Genomic DNA, 18,410 nt, shown 5'->3' with positions numbered 1-18,410 from the left:
ATGCTTATGCATAAAGTACAAAATTAATCGTCATTAGAGTAAACAGTTTACAGTGATCAAACACCTCTGAGCTGACAGCAGTAACCAAACAAGCCTTGCAAACAATAACCAATAATTTTCAACAACTAATTAAAACTGAAATTATAGGCACAGTATTAATCTCTTTCGCAACATTTTCCATTTGACCGATCTCTACACCCTCTCTCTTCAGTTTAGAACAACAGCAAAAATTACTAATTAAAACAGCAAATTTGGCAAAAAACAGCAAACAGAGGCTTGATTGGCACCGTGAATTTGTCACAAAATACAGGCTCGTTTGAAACGCAGCTTGCAAGGTTTTGCGTAGAGAGCAGTCAGCATTTCTCTTCATTGTGACTTTCCTGAATTGTGTTTCATACCAAACTTCCATTCTAACAAACTGCACAGAATAATTAACTTAACAGTTGTGTTCAAGTTAACACAAAAGAGATATAGCAATCAGAAAGGAAATCTTTATCCTAGTTTTCGTCATTTTTGCTTTGTACACCAACATTGTGCACTGATGGCCGGTTGCACATTTCCCGCCAAGAAAATATAACATACTGTCCCCTGCCCCCAACAGGATGACACCTGATTCCATTCCCTTCCCTCCCCTGCAAAGACTGTACGGGCAGACCCTGACGTCACAACCAAAATGTCTCGGATGGATAGTTTACCAATTAATGTTCCTACCTAATGTAGTAAATTGGGTTTTCCAGGAACCAGTTATTTTGAAGCTGGTACTTATGGAACGCCAAGAGTGACAAAAGTGTTCAAAAATGTAACATGGGTTGTACCACTGAATATGTGCTGTGATGTGTAATAAATGGGTTGAAACTTACACAAATATGATTCATAGTGAGCAAAACACGGGCTTCTTGACAATCGATATATATGTTGTTGCAGCATTAAATATATACCTGTTGAAATTATTGATTTCTTCAATCTCCAGAAAATCTTCGTTAACACGCGGCCCCACGCATGTCCCACGACATTACAATTATTGTGGGTCCTTTGAACATCCTGGAGATTATTTTTCGTGCCAAATCTGGTTTTGTTACTCAACATTCGCAACATTCGGTTGGTGTTCACTGCTGGAATCATTTCTCGAAAAATAAATCTTTCTGATGAAGATATACAGCATATAGTCGATAGACTGCGGATGACTCTCCTTCATACACTTGTATTTCACAGAATTCTGAGCCAGATTAAGCAACTAACAGGAATCCATGGATGACAGATCAAGCAACAATCTGCAATCAGGCTCAGGTGGACCGTCGCATTCGTCATCAGATCAAATGCCTGCTGTGAGAGAATGGGTTGCCCTTTCACAGTAGTTTCTCTGCGCGAGCTGTGTCAACCTGCGGCCATAGATCTTCAACTCCCTACCAAAGAAATACCCCTGGAGAACATCCGTAACAGATGGACTACTGTTACTTCAAATGATACAGTACCTAAAGGAAGGGAGAAACTAACTTTAAAAGAGAGATGCCTTGAGATCACAGATCACTCAAATCGTTCGGATTCTGAGCGAACAAGAATAATTGTTCAGTAGCTAACCCGTCAATTTTGATCGTCATTACCGGTGATTAAAAACCTCGGACTCCCACGACCGCGCAGAGTTTCCAGTTGATAGCAGAATGCGTCTCGTTGATCTTCTCTTGAATCATTGGCAGAAATATTCCGTGTATACGTCTCTTAGAGTGATCGCAACACTGTAATAAGAGAGTAAAAATCGTTTTGACTGTCCAAATCAAGGGATTTGTTGCACAACACTTTCGACTGACAAGATAATTTAGCAAATAAAGAGCATCTCCGAATCTTCTATGAATTCGCTGGATGACCTCAAATTCAGCATCTCGTACAAGTTGACGAGCCAGAAAAATGATAGTCGAGAATCCCATCGAAAAAGTCATTGAGATAAGCATGATCAAGTCCAAATGGCGAAATCCTTTACCTGTCCCACGTTACCCTTGCCGCGGCGTGTTACGAACATTCTCCGAAGATCGAAAAAAAAAAAAAGATAATTTTAACCTAGTAAATATTTGACGCTGTAACAACATATCTATCGAGTTTCAAGGTGCCCATGTTTTGCTCACTATGAACCATATTTGTGCATTTTCAACCCATTTATGACACATGACAGCACATATTCAGTGGTACAACCCATATTTTATTTTTGAACACTTTTGTCACCCTTGGCGTTCCATAAGTACTGGTAACTGCCTAGGTTCACACATAACGCAAGTAATGGAAGATTCACAGAAAACGGAATTTGAAATTTTATGCTGTGGCATTTGGAAGGAAAAATACCGGTAGGTATTTGTAGGCAAGTATCTGTCCTTCTCTTTCATGTGGTGTCAATATTCCTTGACAGGCTTCTCACCTTTCAGAGAGTTTGCATCCACATTTTGGTCTTTATTTCTTGAGAGTTTCAATAGAAGAAGCGAAATAAATACATGTGTACAGGCGACTGTATGACAGACCATAAGTCACCCACACTACAGTATTTTATCTTTTCTCCCGCCCTTACCAATTTCCAGAAACGAAAGACTATTTCTTTTTTTTTGAAATAGCTTCTTGTGGCTGGTGAAGTTGCAAATTTACTGTGCTTTGTCACCTTCAATTTTGTTTCCCAATCCCCCTGTCCAGTTTGCAATCTTCCCCAAATCACTTGATGTACCACATCTTCAGACAGTAATGCCTCAACTTGAGCAATGCTAGATAATATTTTCGAAGCATGTTTGGAAAACGAATAATTCAACTTCAATTATTGGAGTACAAGAAAACTCACAGGAGTATGATGCTTTAAACAAACCGAAAAAAGTCATGTGTACAAAATTAAAGAATACTGTTTAATATACATACATGTTAGCGAATTGACAGGTCAATAAGACTATAATGATAAGCCTTACGATTATTTTCAAGAATAATAACTATTGTTAAAGACTTCACAAATTATCTTAAATAACCCTCTTGGAAAATTACAAGATGATAGGCACTTTGTTCAGGGTGAAGAGATTAATATTTTTTTATTAATGAAAGTAAAAGGCAATGATGAAAACCAGCCGAGCTAAATCTCTCTGTGCACCACAAGCTGAAGAGAGTGGAAGGGATGATATGGGAAAGAATAATTATGGATTACTGCAGCTGCGGGTCTATTAATTTAAAAATAAAACACAGGTCACAGGTGAGTGTACATGTCACTGTGCTGCAGACAAATAACACCAAAAGCGTCTCCTAGCGCTAATCACTCAACAAAAATGTTGTTTCAGGTCTCGGGGAAACTTTTGGTTTAGTTGTTGATTATTGGAGCAGCGACTTCTAGTCTTGACCTGTAGAATGTGACCTGTATTTAACAGACCCGCCTTGCAATTGATTGCAGCTGTCACACGAGTCATACAGTGCCACATACAACTGCTAAAACAAATAGGTCAATAATCTATGAATCCCGTTGCACAATTTTATAATTTGTAACACTATCTCACATGGTGAAAACACTGACCAACAGTAACAATGCTTGCATTAGGGAATTACAATTATTGTGAGACGCCAATGTCAACCAAAATGTAAAGATACGTACGAAATAAAATCACTTCATTACCGTTACGTATTTCAAACACCATTATGTCCTGTTATATATCCAGCGATCACTATTCCAGAGGTCTAAGGTGCACAATAAGCGTACGTGAAAAGCCAGCGTAGCTTTAATTGGAATAAAAGCCTGATGTAGAGCACCGTGCCACATGAAAAAAACAGCGAATTATTTTTGACTATTATGCTTGTTAATTTGCGGCTGCTTCTTACGGAACAGCTACAATCTTGAAAATGATTAAAACACAAATTCTGTTCTTCTTTTGACTCTCCTCACTAGCCGCCATCTTTCTTTTGACATTAAACCAATCAGAGTTCAGGTGAGAAAAGCACCAATCAACGATCTTTTTCGTTCAAAATGCATATGAGGGGAAGACCTGTTTGGGTATGTTCAAATAGTCAGAATCAACCCATACAGATCCAATGCAAATCATGTAAATGTGTGATTTAGTAGCTTATACCACTTTGTAGCTTCATTACAGAATGAGTATTCTGTAAATAATTCGATAATTAAGCACATGTGACCTGAATGCTGTTTTTCTATTAGTTATTTCATCATCAAGTTTTAGTGAATTTTATAAAAGATTTTTGATGAAGTGGTGGCTGGCACATTTAACATATGGAAGCAACAGAATTAACACAGGGAAAATTTTTTCCTTGATACTGTAAACAGCAATAGTATGCAGTTACTCTGATCTAGAAACACAACAACTGAATGCAATTTAATAGTAAGTCCTAAAGCTTCACACAAGGCTCTCCGAATATGGGCATTCCCAAATATGGCAATCTACAAGAAGCCCAACATGCAACAGATACTTCTCTACTTTGCATTGAATTCCTGATCTCTGTAAGGTTTTAAAAATACCATTGCAATAGTCGCACTTGATAGGTCATGGCAGATTAAAAAATTAAATCATGACACTTAGAGGACCAAAGCATAATACTGGATGGATATTTTCTAGAACAAAGCAATATTATTTTATTTACCTCTGCAAAAATGTAAAGGGCAGAATTGCCCTTTATTTTCCTCTTAATGAAAGACCCATCCCAGATACGGGGAATTCCATGGAAATCAAGTTCAGTGCGATTATTAACTGCAGCAGCACAGTACAATCTGAAAATAATAAAACAAAATATTTATCTTAAGATTCAGAAATGCACAGGATGTTTACAAAGCACCTTGGTAAATCATTTGCAACAACACATAGCAACATTTACAAAGTTCAATTCAGCAGATAACTATTATATATGAGTAACTTAAAGCAATATCTTCACAACATGCTTGTATTAATGACATGTTTTGTCAAAACAATCCCAGAATATTGTTTCGAAATGACTTTAATGACCATATGACAATGGTATTCAGTGATGTCCCTTTATTATACAGGGCTTCTGATATTACACAATGTTGTGATTTCCCATGTGCCATAATAAACCCCAAAAAGCAACAAATCGCATAATTCATGAAAACCACAGAATTTGTACAAAATTGCACAATATTTATGGAAGAAAACAGCCAAATTTCACTTTTTCATCAGTTCTCTGATAATTTAAACGCTATCTCAAGGCATTTTAGCTTTCAAAAGACGTCAAAAACTGGAAGGAATGAAGAATGAAAAAAGTTCAATGCATCGTTTTACTTGCTGTGGACCTGGTGCTGGTTTTCAGTGGTAAGCAATTGCTTGTTGGCAAGAAAATAATTTATCCAAATAAACCAATCATAATGGCATGAAAACTGCTGGATCATCTTGAAACAAACATCCCCACAAATAAGTTTAGAACTTCTTCTAGAAAAAAATCGCACCTTCCTGTAAACAGTTTGGCAAAAGACAGGGTAACAAACTACCCCGAAGGGATGTTTCATGTAGATGATGATGTGTTGTTTTGCTCAATTCATGCAACATAGTGGCTATTTGAGGTGGACAAGTTCCTTGAAGCTGAGTCATGCGACACTAAATCAGAAAACTTAGCCATCTCTGATTTCAATAATTTAAAATGAGGCAACAAATGATTTATTTCAGATGTTTTCATCATTCCCTTAATTGTGCTCTAATATGTTCTTGAACAGCAAGAAATGGATTAATTATTGTGCTCCACTTGGTTTCCATATGATCGTCCGGATCGCCCCAGTCATTTCAAATATTAATGTTCAGGAGCAATTATATGGAAACAATACCAAGTTGATCGCTTAAACAACCCGGGCAACTGAGATTACCTAAATCGTCCAGATAGAAGTTAGTTCTATCCACGCGATCAAGGTAGTCTCAGTCGTCCATGTCATCAGCGATCATCTGGGTAGTGTTTCCATATACAGTGCAGACCAGAAATATGCGTCCCAAAAAACGCGTGCGAAACGAGCATACGAAAATTGCGCACACGCGTCTGCGTTTGTAAGACGCGCATCAAAAACGCGCATTCATCAAAGATAATTAGTATGTATGAGTTGGCCCATTGTCTTTTCATTGTTTAAGTTTTATTGTTAGTTTCAGCGCAAGACAATGGCTACGTCAACAGTGAAGTGTTTGACAAAATTTCAAATAACGCGTGCTTCCAAGTGAAATTCGAGTCAACAATGCACTCGCTTCCGCTTCATATTTAATTTCAGACATTTGAAAATTACTTTCACTTCTCGCTGCATCAACAAATGACATAATGAGGGGAAAAAATATTTTCCTGTGATTAAAATGTAAAACAGGACTATTTTCAATTTGAAAGACATTGGTTTTGCCAACAGAAATCGACGGTCAGTAAAGTTAGTCGATCAACAACAAATATCGCTAAGAGCAAGACTTGGACGAACGGCGGAGTGAAATGCAGTAAAATCAACGAAATAAACAAAACTGCCATCTGTAATACCGGTTCTTTCTCGAATATTGTTAAATAATTTTTGTAATGCGTGCGTAACATTCAAAAGGCGTCTCGGCATTGTGTCCTTTTGCGAATTGAAGCTGTATTACTTCAGCAAGATTCATTGGAATGCGCTCGGAGTTGAAAAATCTCCCCTTTAAGATATCTTCTGCACCAATTTCTTTCTTTAGTTAAGCTTTACAGAGGAGCATTAACGCGGGGTTGGCTGGAAGCATACGGAGTGAAACCCTGTGTGACAAAAAATGCCGGCCCTAATGTCATCTTCTTTTGTTTGAGAGCCTGGAACCAAATGTTTACTTGTCGGAGCCTCAAAGCAGTTATCTCATGACGACTTCTGTGGCGCCATTCTCAGTATTTGACATTCACGAAAAACTTGGGATGTTACGAAAACTCCTCAGTAGCGCTGTTTTCTTTTTTTCCCGAAATTCTTAAGCTCGACAAATTTTCGGCAAAGCACTTTTATTGCGAAGAATTGGCGGAAAGGTCAGAAGCTACGTCTACATAATTATTTTCTCCGTTGTCTGGCATTTCCTATGACAACCATCCAAACTGCAGTTTCGGCAACAGAAAGGTCAAAATAACTTAACTATCAGTGGTCAGCTGCAGGATGACAACAGAGTTTTATTATTTTTCATTCAGTGAATGTCGAAAGAATTTAAAACTTTGTAAGTTCGTTTCGAAAACTCACAATGATCAGTTGACACCGCTCTTCAATTCAAATGTTCTGGTAAGTTGATCACAGAAATTAAATGTTCATTTTATCGTCTGTCTATTGTTTCGTGGAACAATGAACATCACATCAAATGCGCGTTTGGAAACGCGCATTTAAAAACGCGTGTGCGCAAAAAACGCATGTGCGTTTTGTGTCTGCGTAGGACGCATATTTCTGGTCTGCACTGTAATTGTTCCGATCGCCCCTGAACATTATTTGAAAAAACTGGGGCTATTGAGATGATCTTATGGAAACCAGGCTTAAGACAAAACAAATGCTGTCAAATTAGCTAAAATTAAATTGCATAAAGTGCCTCATAATTTTCACATTTTTTCCTACCCTATCAGAAGCCCTGTTTATACAAAGGAGCTTAAAGAAAAACTCTAGCATCCATTCCTTTACTACTGCTCAAGGGCTTGTTTAGGACCAAATTTTATTTTCAGGACCCATACCTGAACCAAAAGTTTTAGAGCTGCACTTTCCAGTTATTGTCTAAGAAACCACTCAAAATTCCATGTGTGAGGCAAACAAGTTCTGGTTTTAACTCAAATTTTATTTTACATGGTTACCAGAAAAGAAAGGACTGGTACACAAAGGTGTGCAAAGTTATTTGGATATTTCTGCAGCAAATTTTAAGTGGGATGGAGAAATTCAAGAGGTCTTAAAGGAGTGGAGTTCAATGAGTTCTCAAAAGTGAACCCAATGTAAACAATCATCCACTAAATAACTGATCATTTCTTTATTATTGAATGAAAGCTCTCTTAATGCTCTAAAAAGTATGCTTATGACTTCCTTCACTTTTGTTGGGGGAACAACTCTGTTTTGTCAGCATGTAGGTTTAGCTAATGCCCAATTTGGCCACTGTAACATTTTGTTCCAATTCCTACCACATTCAAGATGATTGTCTTTCTGCTGACCCCAACAAGAAACCAAGCTAGGCCACTGTGTGCTTTGACTTCAACAAGTCCTCAGGGTGCCGGCACCACAGTTGCAGCTACCTTTTATTACTGTTTATTGGCTTTTACATAAAAATTTCAGTTTTGAAGTGAAGCGACACCTGTTAATACATGTTTTGCATTTAATTTACACTTCTCTTTCCAGAACAAACCAAATGAATGCAAAAAAACCTGAGTTAACTGCTCTTACTTTTTATCAAGACAATTGGTCACTTGGAAATTACATGTATCAGCATAAATACCCACAGTAGGCACCATACAATAATTTTTCTTCCTAATAAATGAAGTAGGTAAATCAAAATGCTACCTTTGCCCTTCAAGACAAGGGAAAAATTTCTTCAATAAGGTTTCAATGTGTTCCACGGTCATGCCTGAATCAATTGGTACTTGTGTCCTAAACTGGCCCCTTCCAAGTTTCTTGAGCTGAGCCATTTCAATTGTGTTTGGCATGTACACAATTTTCTTTCTTATTGTGACATCCCCTTTTTTTAAAACCACCACACTCTTTCCACCTGAGCTATTCTTGATCCGTTTTGCCACAGCTCCAGGTGCAGTCCTGTTGCCATGTTGCAGCTCCATGATTGCTACAACAAAATAACCCAAGAAATGCATTTACATTGGATTTAACTCGCAAATAAAATAAAAGCAAGTTTTTAAAACCTTTAACAGAGTTAACAACATAAACTTTTCAAAGTTTCTGTGGCTTTGGTATCGAAAGTTGTCTAAAGAAATCATTGTTTCCAGAGATGAGGTCCTACAGCAAAAATTAGTGCTGATGAAGGAATGGTTACAGTAAAGCATTTGAATGTGGTTTGTCCAAATCTGCTGTGACTAATTGGAATCACCAAAATTTGTTCACAAAAACAATACTATAATTATTTAATGCAAGTCATGTCCTATTTTTGGCCATTGCTGAATGGTTGCAAGAAAAAAGTATAGACAAAATTAAACTATATGGGAAAGTTATATAGCACTAGCACGTCTTTCAGCCACTTCATCAGCTTCTAAGTTGGTCCCAGCATCTTAAAAGATACAGCCACAGGAACCAAAAGAGTAGAGACTCATTCAAAACCAGCTATGGGTAGGTAGACAAGGAAAGACAACTCAAAATGGGCTTCAAATAACTTGACCAAAGCAGCAAGAAGGCACCAAACCACTCATATATAATTGAAACTCCATCATTAGGTTCTTTCAAAAGGGGGATCGGAGAGTCCTTTAAACAATAATCTAGTTACACATATGAATATTTTAAGCAAATGTTTCATCCCAGCGAAGGAATTTTTGACAACGGTTGCGTCTTCGCTCTCAGTTTTCTACCGAACGATGTTTTTACTGCTGCTCCTTAGATTTTTCTCATTTTCGGGTTTGTGGTTGCACGCGTAATTTACATCATGGCCAGTACATAAAATTTCGGAAGACAATGCAAGGAATTTTCCCATTGGAAAAACAAGGTAAAGAGATGAAGAAGACGAAATTTCTAGAAATTTCCAGGCATAGTCTGCGAAGGAAGAAGATGGAGCAGGGCTTCAATTCAGCTGCAGTTTTAAAAGAATTTAAAGCAGGACACGAATATTTTAAGGCTCAGTCAAAGAAATTAAAGACATGAAGCATATAAAAGATCAAATACTATACCTTTCCTCGCTTTAGGAACTGTTTAGGGCTAGAGAGGGAAAAATACTGAACACGGCAAACTTTACCGCATTTCAGTCGTGCTAAACGTGTCACGCATTGCGCAGAGGTTTGGACTTTATAGCAAGTCGCGCAACGATCACATGAGTGTGGAGCAGTGTACCTTCCCACAATTGGTCTGTTACCAATTTCCTCGTATGCGCACGCATTCTTCCTTGGTCCCCTTATAAAAACGCTTGGAATACTCTAATGCGCATGTCCGACTATTTGATGTTTGTTCGGACGGAGCAGAACGAAATGCAAATAATCAACCCAATATGAGATCTTGGAAAGTTGTAATGGCAACTCTGAACAGGAGTTTTGTTCCGCATCCGTTCAATTAATTTGCGTATGCACACCGTTGACATGTTTAACATAATATACAGTATAGTTTTTTTCCTTTCATCTAATTCCTGTGGTAGTGGCCAGCTCGAAAACATTTCCTACTATAGGCACTACGCACTTTTCCACTTTTTCTCACTCAAGTATAATTAGTCTATTTCCTTCTTTCTTTAATTGTTATATCCACCATGTATTTTCTGAAATAGTGCATAATAATAATAAATCTTAAAATCTTAAATCCCTCTTTACAAGGTAAGCAAGACTAAAAGCGGAGCAAATTATTTATTTGTGTTTTTGTTTCCAGATGTTTTTATAACTAGTGTACTTACCTTACGACCAGTCCAGCCTGCTTATTAATTAGATTAGAGTGTAATGTGAAGTGCTAGTTTTCTACCCTATGTGAACAATGTGAGCGTTAGCCCTACTAAGTCAGCTGGTAGAGCAGCGGTGATCTAATCCGAATTAGTAGGGCTAACGCTCACACTGGGTTCGTATGGGGTAGAAAACTAACACTTCACATTACACTCTAATCTGTTCAAATATTAGTGCTACACGGCCAACGCTTGCAAAAACGTAATCCTTCCTTGTGCTTATTAATTACCTGCTTGCGTCGTTAATTTATTATCTTTAGTCTCTTTATTTCTCTTTATTCGGTCTCTCTCTTTTTTTTTGTCACTAATATTTCGCCTGTTTCAGTCTCTTGCTGTCAGTGGCTCTCTTTCACGTTGAGCATCGCTTACTCGTCGCCTTCTTACCGTTTTAGTTTTTTCTCTCTCTTTCTCTTCTTTCCCCGTTGTACGACATATTAAAAAATACTTAGCAAGTTTTTTTCGGCTGTCTTCCCTGTCATCAAAATTTTTGCTTGCTTTGAAAGCACAGTGTCAAACGCTGACCATGCAACTTCCCGCCTAAAAAAACCTGCGGGTTTCGACAGTGCGACATTTTCAGGTGAATATTTATTTGAAAAATGAATGTCAGTGGAGTCATTATAAAATCGGGCAAATTTTTTTTAAATTTTGAATTATACTGGTTTGTCTCTGTGTGAGTATTTCCAGTATGTTTTCATTAACCCATACAGGCCTGGCCAAAGTATCCAACATTGCTGGACACTATTGAAGAGTGTCGAACAAGGTGGCAAAACGAATGTTGCATCCAGCATTTTGGACTCAATAGCCTGCGAGCAGGCCCTCCGAGGGACTGGGGTTGGGGCTATAGACTCAAGGGTCTGGAACCAAATATACCCAGAATTCTTAGAAATTAAACTCTCGCCATGTTGACGTTTTAAAGTTATTTTTAAAATAATCAGCAGTCATTCTCTCTGATAGGAAGGGAAGGGCTGTTCCAGACTCTGGGAACTGCAACAGCAAATGCGCGGTCTCCAAAGGTCTTGCACCAGGTGCCAGGAACCTAGAGAAGACCCACGGGAGTAGCATCCCAGGGTCTTGACTTGCAAAAGATCCTGCAGATACATTAGTGCCATGCCCCTGAGAGCTTTGAAAACAAGAAGGGCTATCTGTTCGAAGAGAGATTGATACAGCTTTCGTCGCTCAGACATTCAAATTTGCTCGTGCAGCATTCTGTAGCTTGGACTGATGTGGCAACGCGTGAAACAGATGCAGCGAATCAACCATCACCATGGATACCGATAGCCACAGCGTCACCTCAGTGGGCACGCGCACGTGCAACACTGTTAAATGCGATGGCCACACGAATGCAACACTGTTTGTTCACACCTTAGAACAAAAGAAATGTTGGATGATGTTGAAGATGATCTTTGATGGAAATCAAACTTCATTCAACAACATCCAACATCATGCAACAAGGTGGCCGAACGAGTGCAACATGTTGGATTCAACAATGTTGGATGATGTTGCACCAACATTTTGGACCCGTTTGGCCAGGCCTTAACGGCAAAAAAACGTAATAGTGGACGAAAGCAGAAAAAATTCTGTCCTCCGAGGCCCCACACAGTGTCAATCTTATCACCAGTCCCCAGTTCCTGGTTACAAATGTTATGATGATGATGCCTAGCAGAGTTTGCACCCCCCCCCCCCCCCTCTACTTGTACTGTAAACCACTCTTTGTGTTGTAGCTTGCTGAAAACTCTACAGATGGGTAAAACAAACAACTAACTACTGCATTTTTCTTCGCATTTATTTATTGAAATGTCCTTCGAAAATATTTGGAGATGGCATTTCCAAAACCCTAGATTTCAAAATTCTCTGCGGGAGCATGCCCCCAGACCCCCCTAGTTTGAAGCGCCTTCAACGCTCGAAACATTCTTTGTGTGCGTGCACCTTCACAATCTCACGATACGCCCCTGTCCAGGTACTCCGGTTTCCCCTCTCCTCAAAAACAAAAATTTGACTTGATTTGCGTTGATTGCTAATTTCAGTTTACAGTGTCCCTAATCAGTGCTCCAGCGCTAGAACAACTAGGCACTTAAATAAAGTTCCTTTCCTTTCCTTTAAAATTGTATTTAAAATAGAGTCTATTAATAAAACTAGCTTTAAAACGTTCCGTGTTAACAAAACTAGTAGGCTTGTTTGGGTTCCTAGGCATTTTGACGATTCGTTAACTCTGGGCAACAACTTATACCATGAGGGGATGAGTAGGTATGCAACCAATCTTCTTGGAGATTGACCTGTTTGTTTTTTCAAGCAAATCGTATATATCTGTAGCATAACGTATAAAACGGCATTTATGACATCTGCGAAGGAACTGCAGCACCGTATTAAGTTAAGGCACGGAGGCTGCATACACCGGTAAACCATACAAAATTTTAGGGAAAACTAAAAGCTGAAATAAATGATCAAATTCCACTTGGTTATATCCTTCCTTCGTTAAGCTCCTCAACACGTAGAGGCACTTATTCACTTCCGCAAAAGTTTTCATTTTATGTGTAATGTGCTCTGCTATTGTCCTGGAAAGTCAGTCCAAGCAGCACTAGAAATTTGGCCCGCTCTATATTGCCAATAGGACTGGGATTCACTTGTCCTTTGTTCTTCAAAACTAATTCTTCACGCTTGGATAGATTGCAAGGCATACAGTTTCTACTTGACCAACTAAGGTATAGAGAAATTACATCATTAGCACAATCAGATTTAGCCTTATTTACAACAAGATGTCTATAAGGGCGTATCCGTGGGATGCAAAAACAGTTAACGCAAAATGTCCAGTTACAGTGAACTTCAACTACTGGTATACTTCGGAAAATGGCGAAAGATTATCGGCAAGGTAAATGTGTAATTGAACTTGAAGTTGTTTCTTGTAAAAACTCTTATTATTTATGTAATACTAAATTTGCAAATGCAAACAACGAAGCCCTATAGGGGGTTATCAGGATACGGGATTTTTTTATTATTTTTATTTTTTTGAAATACTTTATTCAAATCCCCCAGTTTCACTTGCCCCCTTGATTCCATTCATCCAAAAATTACAAGATCAGTTCTAAATCATCCGAAAAACTTATTACAAATCACAGTTCAACAACTTATCATCCTGTATTTGAAGTCCGGTTCCGTAATCCTGGTTTAGTTCCTTGCAAATTGCTTAAATCTGCCGTGGCAAAGACAAAAAGACAACATCTGTACTCCATTTCTCTCAATACTCAAAATTCTAAAATCAGGCACGTACGCAGGTGGGTGCATCAGGTGCATGTGCACCCCCCCACCTGATAAAAAGGTCCGCTCAGTCAGATCAGATACGACAAGATATGAACAATCAAAGAAAAGGGATGAAATAAAAGAATGAAATTGGTGATCAGCCGTTCAGGCTTTCACATCTGGCTCTTTTTGACATCCACTATTCAACTGAAGTTAACCTGGATGAGGCTGTTCAGCTGTTCGCCAGAAAACATCCGAGAAGGCTGGAGTTTGGCACTCTCCTTAAAGACTCAGTGTAAACCTACCCCAGTGCCAATTAGTTGGGACAGGTAGCTCAAACAAATAGTTGTCATTGTTTCTGCAATTACTATCAGCTAGTTGTAAAAGTTAGGACCTAGCGAAATGGTCACATATCATGTGCCTCTGTCAACAACTTTGTCGCCATCATCCACGTTTGAGTAAAATGTCATGAATATTGAATTCATTGCTGTATTAATGTAACACGCATGCATGCAGCAGTACAGAATGAACATATTGAGAAAACTAAAAACCTCACGAACATGAGTAGAAAATAGTCGAATGATTTCAAAGCAGTCTAAAAAAGCAATAGAACTCATAAAGAAAAACTCACAATGCCAGATTACATATTGTTGTCACACATATCAGATATCAGAATTGTTTAGATATCATATTTTAAGGACTGATAACCTAAGGTCCACTCAAGCTTAAAGTGCACCTCCCCCCCCCCCCCCCTCCCTGCAGGAAAAGCTGCATAAGTGCCTGAAAATCCCATAGTTGCATGTTTCATAGTCCAGTCCAACGTTCTCTTTACACTTCCATAATAATGATTTCAGTGTTGGGTTAACTTGGTACCAAACGTTCCACAATAACTTAAAAACTCGTTGAGAGAAAAGCTTAAATCCAGCAGTCCAGTTCGGGTTTAAACCGCTCAAACTCTCTCTATTATTGATTCAAAACTCAACAAAAGCTACAAGTCAGAAAATAGTTCTCAGAAACTACAAGAGTTCGACATGATTTAACACCCGAGCTGAACGAAAAACTCTCCTCAAAAATGAAACCAAAAAACCCCAGTGATTGGTTCTCGAGAGAACAGATGCCTGCCTCATACGGCCCAGAAAAAAGTAACGTAGCACAATGGTACTTGACCGTAGCCCTTGGCCGAAAAACTAATCTAAGTCAAAAAGCCGAGAAGCGATCAGGATACGGGATATTTAGATTAAAAATATATATATGTAGGAACGCATTGCGTACATGTGGTAGTGCAGTAACTTGACAGTTTTTTTTTCTGTAACTGTCAACTGAGCTGCTGTTTTTCAGGAGATTCAAGTTGTCCTTGCGTAATATGTGGTAGATGTCTTTGCTAAATACCCCCTGAGAAGACATGTGGGTCAGTAAAATACTAAACCCAGAAAGATTGAATAAAATAAATGGAAATAGAGAAACATTGGTCTCAAGGCTGACATGGTGATCATTTTCAAAATCCCTTAAAACTTCTTTTCCATCTCAAGCTTAAGAGTGTACTCTGAGCTTCTGACAGCTTTCCAAGTCAAAAGTTCACTGAATTTAAGCCCTGTCAGGCGGAGTTTGTAGCTGGATGGGAGACGCCAAAATATGCAACTTGCAGTCAGGAACATACAACTGAAAGATCTATTTTAACGCTCAAAATTGCTAACTAAGCAAGGTACCATTCCTAAACATGGTGCATGGCTCAGTTGGTTGAGCACCGGGCTGCCATGCAGGAGGTCGTGAGTTCTTAAACGAACCACTGAGGAGAAAGTGCTTCCTTTGCAATTACATCCGCAAATGGTTAGACTTTCAAGTCTTCTCGGATTAGAACTATAAACCATAGGTCCTGTCTCAGAAATATCTTCCATGTTTATAAGTTTTTGTGGGTCGTTAAAGAACCCACACACTATTCGAGAAGAGTAGAAGATGAAATTCCCGGTGTTGTGGCTGTCCTCTGTAAGTATGCTCTTTCCAGCAGAAGTGGCCAGCTTGCCATAATGTCTCTGAAAAGGCTTTGGTGTATGAGGCCACCTGAGCAAAAACAGCCACAAGTCAATCGGACTTTGCCAAGTGCTGGGACATGTAGAGATGTAGACGTAGAGGTATATCTGACTACTTTGAGTCGATATTTGAATACGCTCATTCAACGAGGATTGCTTCAAAGTTCTTGCTCAGACAAAGCATTTGACAATGGCACGCCACTTGAAAGTTCTTGTTCAGACAAAGCATTTGACAATGGCTTGCTGGCCGAGTGAACACACGGCAGAGTAAAAATACTTTCAGCTCTGAGGTAAGCACAAAGGACATTAAACTATAATGCGCAAAGCATTTTTATTGTCAATCAAAGGCTACGGACAATGCAAAACACTTTAACCATTTCAACGATTTAAAAAAAGCATGTCGATTTGCGTCGATGATAAAAAAGGATAATCTGACCCAAATTAAGACGTGGTATGCATCTGGCATCCCACGTAATAACTTGCATCGTAGTATCATCAGCATATTTACTAAGAGAAGCATTCGCACAGTTTACAAGATCGAGATCATTAATAAAAAGATTTAAATGTTTACAATTTCTTCAAAAACTCATTAATAATTCATAAGCTTATTGGCCTATCAAATGGTCGATAATACATCACATGCAGTGACTTTGTATCGATAAACCTCCTCCTTATTAGTATGCATTGTTTTATCATGTAAAGACACTGCACACGACTTATGAATATTAATTGATTTCAGCTGTTACAAACTTCTTAGCGGATACTTTTACCCGTCCTCCTTCCAAACGCCTTCAACAAATTTTGTCAACCAAAAAATTCAATGACTCTGCTGTCATGTTAACAATGTTCTTATCTAGACTTTGGACCCTGCCTCTTCGTTTGCTGCTTGTTTGTTCAGCCTTGCATTTTGCCACTGTGCAAAAATATTAAAAGACGAATTTTTGACATATCATGTTGATTTTGGAAAGGATTTTTCCAACAAGGCTTTTTCTCCATGGGCAGTTTTCAATTCTCTGAACTTTCTCTTATGCAGCATTTTTAACCAACCTTCTTCAACCATCGACTGCAACAAAGAAAAAAATGAAGGAAAAAAAACACGCTTTTAAAATTACCATACGTTACACGTCTTATAAGGTCCACTTGTTCTTCTTGTATGCTACTATCTTCCCCTCGCAACAGGTTAAGCCCAAAATTGACATGAAGTACTTCCCAGGCAAGGAGTGGCAGCGCTGATGACTTTGCGTGGAAGTCTGGGTCATAATACCAAAATGGCGGACAGTTTCACGCCATTCAAGCCAATCGTAATTATTGTGAAATGATTCAGGATAAGTTCTTGGGCCAATCTGTGTACGCCATCGTGTGTTTATGAACAGTATGGATACCGTAGCTGAAGGAAAGGATTGTTTGGACGAGGAGAGTTGCGTGAATTTTTGGACAACACCATCAGATGATGGCTTCAAGTTTTCGAATCTTTCGTCAAGTCACGTGTCTGTGCTCGCGGAGAGCGGACCGTTCGTTGCCATAGTGTTGTGTTATTGGGACAATGTCCTGGGACCCAGACTTCAGCATGTTTGGAGAGCTGCAGCCGGGGATGCAGCATCTCAGGTGAGTGTTTTATATTGAAGCGGGTCTAAAACACAGGTCACATTCCACAGGATAAGACGTCAAGCCCCAGTTCCATTGATGACCAACTAAGTCAAAAGTTTCCCCTAGACCTGAAACAACATTGTTGCAGAGTGATTAGGGCAAGGAGACACTTTTGGTGTTGTTTATTTATCAGTACCACAGTGACATTTACATGTACACTGACCTGTGACCCCTGACCTATGCATTAGACCCACCCGGGTTTCATTTAAGGGTTATACTTGAAATTATTAAGTTTTCTGTTATGACACAGGCTTCTTTGCTAGCAGAGGTCTTTTTTCTTTTGCATTCGCTGGACTGATGAGTACGGGAAAAGAGACCACTGCCATGGGTTGAAACTCACTTTGATCCGACTGCCGTCCATGACCTTGGACGGCAATCTTGAAACCGCATGCGCCATGATATGTTTGCTGACTGTGACTTGAGCCCGCTGTGTCCTACGCATTCCTTTACAGTAATCCCACTGTTATGTTTCAGCTAACACAACATGAAGTATCACATGAGGATTTGGTTGCGAAGTACCAGTAACTGCTGCGCATGCTCAAGACAGTGAGTCTCAACCCATAGGCCATTTACGGATACAACGGCCATTTTGAAATCCATTGTTTCAAATAGCTATTATGGGATTCTAAGGGGGCAAATGCATACTAATTGCCCCCTTAGAATCCCATAATAGCTATTTGAAACAATGGATTTATAATGGCCACCGTATCCGTAAAATGGCCTATGGCAGAGGAAGAAGAAAAGAAACCTCTGGTAGCTGGGAAGACACAGGTATACGAGTAAAAAAAACCCTGAATGCTCACAGCACTGCTCCCATGATTTTGATAAGCATCGCAAAGAGTACCTCCCCTTGCTCTTCTCCCCAGCTTAACCCTTTAACTCCCAAGAGTGCCACTTATAGATTTTACTCTGTCTAACGCCAGACGATTTTACTCGTCAATGGGGAACCCCATGGTGCTGAAAGGGTTAACAT

The 18,410-nt window shown here is 39.0% G+C and overlaps 1 protein-coding gene across 3 annotated transcripts in view; it reads right to left on the bottom strand.

The window, feature by feature from the left end:
* The window catches only part of LOC138024083 (uncharacterized), a 62,884-nt gene extending 53,003 nt beyond the window's left edge, over positions 1-9,881 (bottom strand). For all 3 annotated transcript variants that reach the window (XM_068871172.1, XM_068871174.1, XM_068871173.1), the window contains exons 1-3: positions 9,781-9,881; positions 8,456-8,732; positions 4,600-4,726 (exon numbers count right to left, since the gene is read on the bottom strand). In XM_068871172.1, the coding sequence (XP_068727273.1) occupies positions 4,600-4,726; positions 8,456-8,727 (399 nt within the window). In that variant the 5' untranslated portion in view covers positions 8,728-8,732; positions 9,781-9,881. The remainder of the gene's footprint in view (positions 1-4,599; positions 4,727-8,455; positions 8,733-9,780) is intronic.
* Between the last annotated feature and the right edge of the window lie 8,529 nt (positions 9,882-18,410).

This window comes from Montipora capricornis, chromosome 11 (assembly GCF_036669925.1).
Source record: "Montipora capricornis isolate CH-2021 chromosome 11, ASM3666992v2, whole genome shotgun sequence".
Classification (NCBI taxonomy): domain Eukaryota; kingdom Metazoa; phylum Cnidaria; class Anthozoa; order Scleractinia; family Acroporidae; genus Montipora; species Montipora capricornis.
The sequence above is the reverse complement of the archived record's forward strand: the minus strand, read 5'-3'. Positions and strand labels throughout refer to the sequence as shown.